Source organism: Convolutriloba macropyga, chromosome 13, assembly GCF_964194025.1.
Source record: "Convolutriloba macropyga chromosome 13, txConMacr16.3, whole genome shotgun sequence".
NCBI classification, from domain to species: domain Eukaryota; kingdom Metazoa; phylum Xenacoelomorpha; order Acoela; family Convolutidae; genus Convolutriloba; species Convolutriloba macropyga.
In genome coordinates this window covers 8,187,779-8,200,193 of record NC_134480.1, presented here as the reverse complement: position 1 = coordinate 8,200,193, position 12,415 = coordinate 8,187,779, and the positions used below count along the sequence as shown (strand labels likewise).

General features: G+C 33.3%; 1 protein-coding gene across 3 annotated transcripts in view; it reads right to left on the bottom strand.

Annotated features, from left to right (window-relative positions):
• LOC142352257 (uncharacterized) overlaps positions 1-12,185 on the bottom strand; it is a 44,688-nt gene extending 32,503 nt beyond the window's left edge. Inside the window, exon 1 of one of the 3 annotated variants that reach the window (XM_075404739.1) lies at positions 11,786-12,185. Coding sequence is in view for 1 of the 3 variants with exons in the window: in XM_075404737.1 (XP_075260852.1) it covers positions 6,199-6,220 (22 nt within the window). In the remaining 2 variants the exon portion in view is untranslated. Of the gene's footprint in view, positions 1-6,198; positions 6,483-11,445; positions 11,764-11,785 lie in introns of those variants that run through there. The other 2 variants (XM_075404738.1, XM_075404737.1) reach the window with 2 other exon arrangements.
• Positions 12,186-12,415: the final 230 nt, after the last annotated feature.

Here is a 12,415-nt window from a genome sequence, read left to right as displayed (position 1 = left end):
AATTGTAATCCGTTTTTAGTTCAAAATGTCGAATATAAAGGACAAAAATTAACGACAAATCTTTGGTTTGCTTTGTTTCAAACACGAAAGCTTCGAATTTTTCAGTTTCAACTTTATCGTCGTTTCCGTTTGAATAATTGGTCGACATATGCTTGTTTTTTTAACTTGAGGAAGTTTCAGTATTAACAAGTTTTAAAAACGCATAAATTATTGGTGTGATCGATTGCTATTAATTGGAAAAAAATGGTTTGCTCAACCTTGAACTTAAAACATTATCCCTTGCTTACGTGCAAAGATTTAATATTTTTGTTCGTCAACTCGTCAAATGCATGACAGCACGTTGCTCCGCCTCTACAATTTCAAACAATCTCTTTTGAAAAATTGAATTTCAAAATTCTATTTTGAACGTTTCTTGAACACCGATAGAGTTTCCGTGCATTCTTTGACATTCACAGTGTATTGATGATTCTAAGAAAAAAAACATAGCCGCACAAATTTTGACGCAAAATTCAAAGATTTTTTATTGACTAAACAAAAATTCGACAGAGAACGGACTATGAGTGGATTGGAAAAACAATTTCCAAAAAATCAGATCAGAGCAATTAAACAAAAACTGAAAATCAATGTAAAATTGCCTCAGGTGAACAAAAAACCACTAGAGAGAAAGAAAAAATTGTTTCAAGCAAAAAACTAGGCCCAGAATGAACTATGAATGGAATGGGAAAACCATTTAGAAAAAAAATCCGATCCAAAAAATTAAAAACAGTAAAAATCAAAGTGAAATTGCCGCATGTGAACTAAAAACCACTAACAAGAAAACGAAATATTGTTCATATACCGTATTCTCACTCTATTTTAAAATTGGAGTAAAAATTTTCACGCCGATAAATTAATCGGTTTTTCGCTCCACTTCCTGTTTTGGTGTGACCAAAATCACAACTCCAATTTGACTTTAAAAATCATGAAAATGTGTGAACAGATCCTAAAATAAAATAAACATAGCAGGACAAGTCTTGGCGTACAATTCAAAGAATTTTTATTGACTTAGCAAAAGGTAGACCTAGAACGGATTATGAGTGAATTGGGAAAACCAAACAATCAAAAAAGAAAAATTAAAAAAAGCTGAAAATCAATGTCAAAATGCCGCATGTGAACAAAAAACAACTAACAAGAAAACGAAATATTGTTCATACACCGTATTCTCACTCTATTTTAAAATTAGAGTAAAACATTTCACGCCGATAAACAAATCGGTTTTTCGCTCCACTTCCTGTTTTGGTGTGACCAAAATCACTACTCCAATTTGACTTTAAAAATCATGAAAATGTGTGAACAGATCCTAAAATAAAATAAACATAGCAGGACAAGTCCTAACGTACAATTCAAAAAATTTTTATTGACTTAACAAAAGGTAGACCTAGAACGGATTATGAGTGAATTGGGAAAACCAAAAAATCAGAAAAGAAAAATTAAAAAAAGCTGAAAATCAATGTCAAAATGCCGCATGTGAAAAAAAATCACTAGCGAGAAAAAGAAATTTGGTTCAAGCAAAAAACTAGGCCTAGACTAAACAATGAAGGGATTGGGAAAAGCCATTGAGAAAAAATCTGATCTAAAAATTCGAAAAATTAATTCGACTATTTTTATTTTTGTTTTTCAGATAACTCGGAATACATGAAACAAACTTGAATTTGTTCAAACACCTAAATTTGAATCCTTCATGAAAAGTATATGAAATCAAACTTAAAGATAAACCGTGTTGAAAATCACATTTCGAGCTCAGAAATTTTTTGCATAAGCATTTGTGGGGATTTTTGTTTGGATTAGTAAATTTTACCAAATACTAAATTTTTTTAAAAAATTTGAAATTGGTCTTGGTTGACGTCTCCAAAAACGCGAACTAAAGTATTTACGAATACTTCATTAGCAATCAAAACCTTGTAACGACATAGCTGAAAACGAACAAATCAGCAAAGCAATTAAACACGTTTAACAAGAATTATTGTAAGTGCGCAATTTTAAACAAGAAATTGAGCAAAAACTTATAAATTTGTTAACAATTTTATGCAGTTCAATTTATGTTGATTAGCATAGCAATTTAAGAGCCGAATTTATTTGATTTCTAGGTATTGAACAACTTAAATGGGATCAAAAATTAATTCGAATTTCGTTTGCAGCAGTGGTTTGGTGATTTTTATGAAGTTTTTTTTTGTTTTTTTTTTTCTAAAGATTTTGCTGCTTTGTGGGATTTAATTCAAAAGAAATCAAAAGCGGTTTTAGAAAATTCCACCTCCAAAGGAAGAAACTTCTAAAATTGATGCATTTAGCATTTTCTCCATTTCTTTTTCAATTTTATTTTCAACAAACAAAAATTAACTAACAAATTTTGACGCAAAGTTCAAAGATTTTTTATTGACTAAACAAAAGTTCGACAGAGACCGGACCATGAGTGGCTTGGAAAAACAATTTCCAAAAAATCAGATCAGAATAATTAAACAAAAACTGAAAATCAATGTAAAATTGCCTCAGGTGAACAAAAAACCACTAGAGAGAAAGAAAAAATTGTTTCAAGCTAAAAACTAGGGCCAGAATGAACTTTGAATGGAATGGGAAAACCATTTAGAAAAAAATCGATCCAAAAAATTAGAAAAAACAGTAAAAATCAAAGTGAAATTGCCGCATGTGAACTAAAAACCACTAACAAGAAAACGAAATATTGTTCATACACCGTATTCTCACTCTACTTTAAAATTAGAGTAAAACATTTCACGCCGATAAACAAATCGGTTTTTCGCTCCACTTCCTGTTTTGGTGTGACCAAAATCACTACTCCAATTTGACTTTAAAAATCATGAAAATGTGTGAACAGATCCTAAAATAAAATAAACATAGCAGGACAAGTCCTAACGTACAATTCAAAGATTTTTTATTGACTAAACAACAATTCGTTAGAGAACGGACTATGAGTGCATTGGAAAAACAATTTCCAAAAAATCAGATCTGAGCAATTTAACAAAAACTGAAAATCAATGTAAAATTGCCTCAAGTGAACAAACAACCACTAGAGAGAAAAAAAATTGTTTCAAGCAAAAACTAGGCCCAGAATGAACTATGAATGGAATGGGAAAACCATTTAGAGAAAAATCCGATCTAAAAAATTAGAAAAAACAGTAAAAATCAAAGTGAAATTGCCGCATGTGAACTAAAAACCAATAACAAGAAAACGAAATATTGTTCATACACCGTATTCTCACTCTACTTTTACTTTAAAATTAGAGTAAAAAATTTCACGCCGATACACCAATCGGTTTTTCGCTCCACTTCCTGTTTTGGTGTGATCAAAATCACTACTCCATTTTGACTTTAAAAATCATGAAAATGTGTGAACAGATCCTAAAATAAAATAAACATAGCAGGACAAATCCTGGCGTACAATTCACAGAAGTTTTATTGACTTAACAAAAGGTAGACCTAGAACGGATTATGAGTGAATTGGGAAAACCAAGAAATCAGAAAAGAAAAATTTAAAAAAGCTGAAAATCAATGTCAAAATGCCGCATGTGAACAAAAAACCACGATCAAGAAAACGAAATATTGTTCATACACCGTATTCTCACTCTACTTTAAAATTAGAGTAAAAAACTTCACGCCGATAAAACAATCGGTTTTTCGCTCCACTTCCTGTTTTGGTCGGACCAAAATCACTACTCCAATTTGACTTTAAAAATCATGAAAATGTGTGAACAGATCCTAAAATAAAATAAACATAGCAGGACAAGTCCTAGCGTACAATTCAAGGAATTTTTATTGACTTAACAAAAGGTAGACCTAGAACGGATTATGAGTGAATTGGGAAAACCAAAAAATCAGAAAAGAAAAATTAAAAAAAGCTGAAAATCAATGTCAAAATGCCGCATGTGAAAAAATGTCACTAGCGAGAAAAGGAAATTTGGTTCAAGCAAAAAACTAGGCCCAGACTAAACAATGAAGGGATTGGGAAAAGCCATTGAGAAAAAATCTGATCCAAAAATTCGAAAAATTAAATCGACTATTTTTATTTTTGTTTTTTCAGATAACTCGGAATACATGAAACAAACTTGAATTTGTTCAAGCACCTAATTTTGAATCCTTCATGAAAAGTATATGAAATCAATCTTAAAGATAAACCGTCTTGAAAATCACAATTCGAGCTCAGAATATTTTTGCATAAGCATTTGTGGGGATTTTCGTTTGAATTACCAAATACTAATTTTTTTTTAAAAAAATTTGAAATTGATCTTGGTTGACGTCTCCAAAAACGCGAACTAAAGTATTTACGAATACTTCATTAGCAATCAAAACCTTGTAACGACATAGCTGAAAACGAACAAATCAGCAAAGCAATTAAACACGTTTAACAAGAATTATTGTAAGTGCGCAATTTTAAACAAGAAATTGAGCAAAAACTTATAAATTTGTTAACAATTTTATGCAGTTCAATTTAAGTTGATTAGCATAGCAATTTAAGAGCCGAATTTATTTGATTTCTAGGTATTGAACAACTTAAATGGGATCAAAAATTGATTCGAATTTCGTTTGCAGCAGTCGTTTGGTGATTTTTATGAAGTTTTTTTTGTTTTTTTTTTCTAAAGATTTTGCTGCTTTGTGGGATTTAATTCAAAAGAAATCAAAAGCGGTTTTAGAAAATTCCACCTCCAAAGGAAGAAACTTCTAAAATTGATGCATTTAGCATTTTCTCCATTTCTTTTTCAATTTTATTTTCAACAAACAAAAATGAGCGCCCCTGCCGAATAAATAAAGGTTCCACAAAATGACCTATTTTGTGAGTATGGTGTCAAATTATGTCAATATATTCCTTTTTTCGGTTTTTGTTTGCCTCTCTTCTTTCCCTAACCCAATAATCAAGGCTCTGGTGAAAATGAATTACGGTTAAATGGTTATTTTTTGCACGTTATCGCAACAATTTGGACAAAAAATTAGCAATAAATTTCACTAAATTATAAACATGGAATAATTATTGGTCTTTTTTCATACAGAGGCATTTAATCCAAAAGTATAATAGAGATTGTTTAGAAATTATTATCTACTGATCACTTTTCAAACAGAGGTGGTTTCAGAGAATTAACAATTACTGAATACTTTTTGTACCGAGCGATTTTTTCAGAACTTCATGAAGCAAGTACTAATTCTTCACCAAATGAACGCCCAGTATACTTAAGCCTATGTATAATTCATAATTTAACAGCCTAGTAATTCATATGTAATTTTAATAAAATTGTACTATGTAGTACGAATATTCCGCGTGAATCGACTCACTTTGTTGTTTTCGAAGGTTCCTTGAATTCGGATTAGTAGCTACTTAAACGAATATCTGTTACTTGCTTCTTTGTTGGATCTTAGGGACATAGCTTGAGTTATCTGAATACCGCAAACAGTGGAATATCATAGTATCAAAGCGTGGAGTCTGGGGGGCAATTTTGGTCAAAAAATATCACAAAACGGCCAAATTGGCCTTTTTGGGGGAATTGGTGAGAAAACAGGAAGCAATTTTTAAACAATACTTTTGTAACCATATCTCACATTTTCGGCCTATTTTATATGTTTTAAGATATATTCTGCGGGAATCGATTGATGAAATGGAACGAATGGTCTGTTCCAAAAAAACGCCCCTCAACCACCAACCCATACCCCAATTAGCACTATCATATTTACCGAAAAATTTAAAATGAAACTTATTTGCACGAAACAACAAAATTTAAATCTGACGCCAGTTTTATTATGATGCCACTATTTTTTTTCTTAGGATCTGTACGCAGTTTTTGAAGCTATGTTGGTCGAGAAACCCCCATGAAAATTCTACCATGGAAGTTTTTTGTGATTTCAAAAAGCTCAGTAAATATCTTTTACCGAAGAGTACTTCGAACCAGCCAGGATGAGGTCAGCCACTCAACACAGTTATGGACCCGGGGGAACTGCGCGACTGAAATTTTGTATAGACTTCGAGCCGGGTTGCCTCGAGTTGCACTTTCCAGCCCCCCCCCCCCCCCCCCTGTGCCCGGCCCAAATCCGTCTGGCTCATACCTATCTTGGGTGCCATGATCCCCCATCCAGTGAAAGACGTGCTCTCACATGGACAAATTTTAGTGGAGTACTTTACCTGGGAATTTTTAAAAAAATCCATTCGTTAATAAACCTTACCCATATTTCCGCCCTTAGTCATGTCTCTCGATTGAGCAAATAACAAGAATAATGCAATTTATAACCAATTTTATAATGCAATTTCAGTTCAATAATATGTAGAAATTTTCGCTTAAATAGCCGCACTTATTTTTTGATGAAGAAAGCTTAAAGGTCAAATGATGAAGGTCAAAGCACAACTAAATTTTCTGCTGCAAAAATCTTAACTCAATGTTGAACTTTGCTAAAAAGCAGCTAAGTTAAAGAGCGAAAAGAAACAGTGTATTCAATAGCCGCGGGACTTACCAGATGTGGACAAAAGGAGTTATTCTATATTAGACTCCAAAATTTAGACTCCAAAATTCTATATTAGACTCCAAAAAAGGAACTTTTATGAAGTCCTCTGCTTTTTTCCTTTTGTTCAGCGTGTATACAAAATATGAAGGAGATAGCATTTTTATGTAAGATCAATATAAAGCAATTAGATGCGGCCCCAAAATCCGAGTCAATAAAAGTTTTCCAAATTTTCCCTTGATTATCGATCAAATGGAAACTGCGGACTTTCATAGCCATCTGTCTTGAAATCAAAATTGGAAAAATGGTGATCGAAAATCAACAATTTATTTGATACTCGCAATATTTTCAGGATATGCTCATATGTTCCAATTAAATCAAATAAGTCAGCTATTCTCTCATGTTTTTTCATTGTTTCAGTGCAGAGAAACAAAAAAATCTGGTCCTGCTTAACAACAAGACGCCATTTGCAAAACCAAAATTTGTCTTAAAAATTAAACCGGCAATGCATTACCCTTTTTATCTATTTTAGTGAAATAACATGGTTCAAAATCTCTGAAATAGAATAGCGATTAAAACATGAAATTAAGCATATGAATACGAAAAGGAATCATATCAAAGCAAATTGCCAGACGCATTGAGTTTTTTTAACAAATTTTCGTAGAAAATTGTCTAATTTGGTTGATTTATATTGATTCTCAAGATACTACTGGTTTTATCTTTATATCAATCATGAATGCGTACTTTGCTGTTTGCCCACCTTCTGGCCGAATTTTTGGTCATCGCGAGTCAGCACCCCTTCCAAATATGTGGCATTTGGTTCATTTTACCGTACATTGTGAGATTTTGCGACAAAGTACCAATTATATCAATTGGAAATACAGAATGTCTTTGTCCTTTGTCGCCAAATTCCAAAAAAATAAGGGAGTATCAATTAAAGGTTGTGCGTGTCTGGACAAAACAGAGAAAACAGTCCCGAAACAAAAATTTATCCCAGACCAAATAATCCAATAAAAGCAAACGAAATGGTCTGATACAAAAGAGGCCTGCATAAATATCAGAACAATTGTAATTGTAATATACAATTAAATTACAAACGTAATCTATAAGTTAAACATCTGAATGCATTGTTTGCAATTAACATTAGTTAAGATTATACAAAAAACTTGTTTCAAAATACTCAATTTGACAAAATACGCGATGTTGTGATTAGCTTAAAATTTGTTCAATGTCAAACAATCATATAGTTAACTTAAAGATGTTCTTTCCCGGAGGTTGGTGGCAGAGTAAATCAGCGCTGAATCAGTATAGAGACATTCTGTTGTTTAGGATGGCCAGTACTTTGTTCATGTCCCAACTTACACTGGCCAGTCTTAATTTTTTAGTAAAATTCACTGCATGAAATTAATATGCACAGCTTAACTCCAGTCAACAAGGTTTGATTTATATGTGATTCAAACTTCGCGTGGGTACTTACAACATTTAGGTTGCGTAGCAAGTCGTAACCACTAAGCTAAATGAGCTTTGAGGTAATTGCCTACAAACTAGCTTATATATGAATAGTGTGTATACTACTATAGTAACTACCAGTTGCAAGCTACAAAAGTATGACATTATTCTGGTCAGACTTAATTTTGGGGTATGAGTATTTTTCAGACTGTGCAGGATAACTTAAGCCCGGGCGATTTCCATGACCTCAATATAACTATAATGAAGAACAACTGTACATAAAGAATGTTATAAATATTCTGGGGATGCAATGTTTCAGAACGAAATTAGGTTTTTATACTTGAAATGTGCTGGTTCAGCACTGAAATGCTCTGATACTCAAATCCGGGTTGTTTATTTGGTGTGCATATGTTCTACCCCATGTTTTGTTGGGAACATTTCTTTTGGGACTGTTTTGTCTGCTTTCTTGGGGCTATTGTTTGGGAATTTTTTTGCTGTTCGGGACCCTTGTCTGTCCACTGGCTCATGATGACAAACATCGATGTCCTCATAATTGCTCTATTGAACTGCGCGCATGAGTAAATGAGTCATTGGAACTTACTGAGAGCATTTTGTTATATTTCAAAGAAGTTCTGGATATAAGTCTTATCAGGTCTGCAACTGTAAGCAATAAAACTAATGTTCGCTGTTTATGAAAGTGATATTCACTTGTTTTTTTAAGTCATATTTGCAGCCTTTTTAAGTATTAACCGTTGGCTTGGCAAGTAATATTTGTTGCTTAATTAAGTTAAATTTACATAATATTTTCAAGATAAATAATTTCGCTAATTTTTATGTAAATTTGTGGCTATTTTGATACTAGGTTTTTGATTTTATTCCTGTAACGCGCAGTATCGAACGCTGAAATAAAAAGCTAAGTAGATATTTTCCAAACCGTTTTTGATAAATAATTTTAGATAAAAACACTGACGAAGGAATCTAAGAAAAACCAACACGTTTAAGAAATTTCAGTCTACAAAAATTTTTATTTGCATTTTTGTTGGAGTGTTAAATTGAAGTTGTTCAGCATCCAATTCTTGCCCACTTATTGTTCATTTTGAATTTTCCAAAGCTTCTAAATGACGTTAAAGATGAAAACAAATTTGAGTTTGGATTGTTGCGAGTTTGCTGAAAAAAAATGAGAATTTACATCAAAAACTATTGAAAAATGCAATTGAGTCTTCTGAGGTACATCTCGATGCTAGCATCTATCTGAAGTTTGAAAATACAAAACAATTGTTTTTGTTATTTTTTCGTTTTTTGCCGCTGTTGTTTTCGTTCAACAGATTTCCTAGTTTCTTTTGTTAAAGGTATCTTTTCGTTTTTAGAAGAACACTTAAGAAAAGTTTTTCCAAAATTAATCATTATTTTCTTTAGTATTGTTTCAGAGTTTTTTATATCGTTCTTCTCAGCGTTCATGATTGTTTTTGTTACCCTAAACTTTAATTTAATTTTACATAAGCAAAGTTGAAAATCGCTTCATTAATTTTTTTTACTATCAGAGTTCAAGTTTGCTCACTGAACGTCACATTGAACAAAAACTTTTGTCGTTAAAAAAGGGCTTCGATTTACAACCTATCAAAAATACGTATAAGTTGGCATAGTTTTTCAAAGTACAAAGTGCTGAACAAAAAATGCGAGCAATAGAAGTGAGCAAATTTGCACAAAAAATTCGCTTCATAGACACCTGTAACGATCAATGATTTTAAAATTAAATCGAGGACAAAAAAATTCTTACATTGATTAATTATATGATTTATCAAACTCATAACTGTCATAAAATAATTTTGTTAGCTTTTGTAGTTTGTGAGAAGTGAGCCTGAATGTATTTTTCTATTCTAATATAAAAGGGAAAAAACAGTTCGAATTATTATGGAATAAAAAAACTTGGGAGGGTGGTTGTCTCGTTGAATCGAAAATATGCTTTAATAGTTGACAAAATTTTTGAAAGTGGAGACAGCATTTTGATTACATTGTCGACAAGATGTTAGATAGTGAAAAAATAATCAATGACGCTTGTGCTTCACAAAAGATCAAGCGGATTTAAAATAACGAATTGCTCTGTAATTTGTATCAATTAAGATGCCGGAAAATTAAGAATTAGTGTCGGGTGAAGTTAAAACCACCACTACGATGTTCATCTTTTTTGAATAGTTTTTTTCTGAAAATTCTGATGACAAATAGAATTTGGTTTTCTCAAGATTAGCATATCATTAAAATGGTAATCAAAATCTACCCGAAACTAAAATTCACTTTCTGAAATTCTTTAATACCCAATTTTAAGAATAACAAATAATTTTTGATGATCTTGATTTGTCTTGAACTCTTTCTCCATTAATAATTTTTTCAATTCAGCTGAGAGAGAGAGACATAGTGTCTGTATGCATGTCTACGCGCGTGTTTGTGTGTGTGTGTGTTTGTGTGTGTGTGTGTGTGTGTGTGTGTGCGTGAGCGTGTGCGTGTACTTTCGTGTGTGTGTGTGAGCCCGTAAATGTTGTGTGTTCACGTATATTCGTGTGTTTGTGTGTGTGTGTCTGCGTGTGTGCGTATGCGTGTGTGTGTGTGTGTGTGTGTGTGTGTGTGTGTATGTGTGTGTGTTTGTGTGCGCGTGTGCGTGTATATAAATATATATATATATATATATATATATATATATATATATATATACATATATTTATATATATGCGCCTGCGTTCCGTTTTGTGTGTGTGCTTGTGCTTGTGTGTGTGTGTGTGTTTGTGTGCGTGTGTGTGTGTATGTGTGTGGGGGCGTGTGCGCGCGAGTCTTTCTCTCTCTCTTTCTCTCTCTTTCTCTCTCTCTCTCTCTGTGTGTGCATGTTTTCCGTTTTGTGTTTGTGTGTGTGTGTGTTTGTGCTTGTGTGTGTGCGTGTACGTGTGTGCACGTACGAGTTTGTGTGTGCGAGCGTGCGAGTCTCTATGTGTGTGTGGCTGCGCGCGTGTTTGTGTGTGTTTGCGTGTGCGTGTACTTTTGTGTGTGCGTGCGTGTGTGTGTGTGTGTGTACGCGTGCGTGTGTGTGCGTGTGGGCGTGCGTTCCGTTCTGTGTGTGTGTTTGTGCCTGTGTGTGTGTGTTTGTGTGTGTGTGCGTGTGAATGTGTGTGTGTGTGTGCGAGTCTATCTCTCTCTCTCTGTATGTGTGTGTGTGTGTGTGTGTGTGTGTGTGTGTGTGTGTGTGTGTGTGTGTGGTGTGTGTGTGTGTGTGTGTGTGTGTGTCTGTGTGTGTGCGCGTGTGTGTGTGTGCGCGTGTGTGTGTGTGTGTGTGTGTGTGTGAGGGGGGGGGGGGGTACAATTGCATTCTTTATATCTTGAAAGTCATAAGTCGCCCAGAAGACGAACTTACGGCTTTGATTTTTTCCACACCAAATTTTTCAAATTCAATAGAAATTGCGCTCTAAAATTTTTGACACTTTTTCACTATTTCGGTCGAATTCGAATGATGACATTGTTCCAATAATATGATTGGCTTACCTGCGTTGAATGCGATAAGCGGATCCCTATTAACGCGTTTTGTTTTTCAGTTGAAAATTCTTCAACAGTATCGGTATAATCGGTCCAATCGGTTCCAAAACGTTACAAAGGCCCGAAGTTTTTTGCCCGAAATCTGATCAATAATCGCACAATATGTGTTTATTCCAATTTACCCAAAATGAAGCCGATTGCAATTGCTAGTTTTTAAAAGGTGATTACAAGGAATATAAAATAGAACAGAAAACAACAAGTGCGTGAACGAAATTCAAAACGTTCTATTCGAGGGGACTTTTTGTAATCTATGAAAGGAAAATTTCAAGTGAAAATGGAATATCTATACCGTTTTAGCGTATTTTCCTTTTCGCTTCGCTAGTTGCAAAAAACAGGATAATAAACGCTTAAATACGCTCTGCGTTTACTGTTTCCCCGAATGAAGTAAATTGTAGCTAAAAACATAAAGTACTAAAACAGCATTGTAGAAAAATAACAAATAATAAACAGGTAGCGTTTTCCTGTCAACTTGAACGAGCAAATTAAAAAGCGCAATCAATTTTACTCGCAGTTTTGGTATTGCTTTTTCTAGAGGACATTTTTGCGGTCCCGGACAATTTTCGCTTTGTCAACACAAATATTTAAACTGTTTGTAAAATAAGATAGATTATTATCGTAATTCAGAATTTTGCACAAAATTAGTTTTTAGTTTTTGAACAAACAAAAAGCGTTGACTAGAATTACATCAATGTTAGTGATATTTTGTGCTTTTTTCAAGTTGCTAAGTTCTAGCTAGCGAACACCATATGTATTTAAACGAATCATTGATAGAGCGTGAAATTTACTTAAATTTTTAGTGAAAGCTACCAGTTTTAATTAAACTGGTTAAAAATTTGACGTATGACTTGTAGAGCGTTCCAAGGACTTTTTTTTGCTATTTTTAAAATGATGCGCTATAAGTTGGATCAAAATAACATAT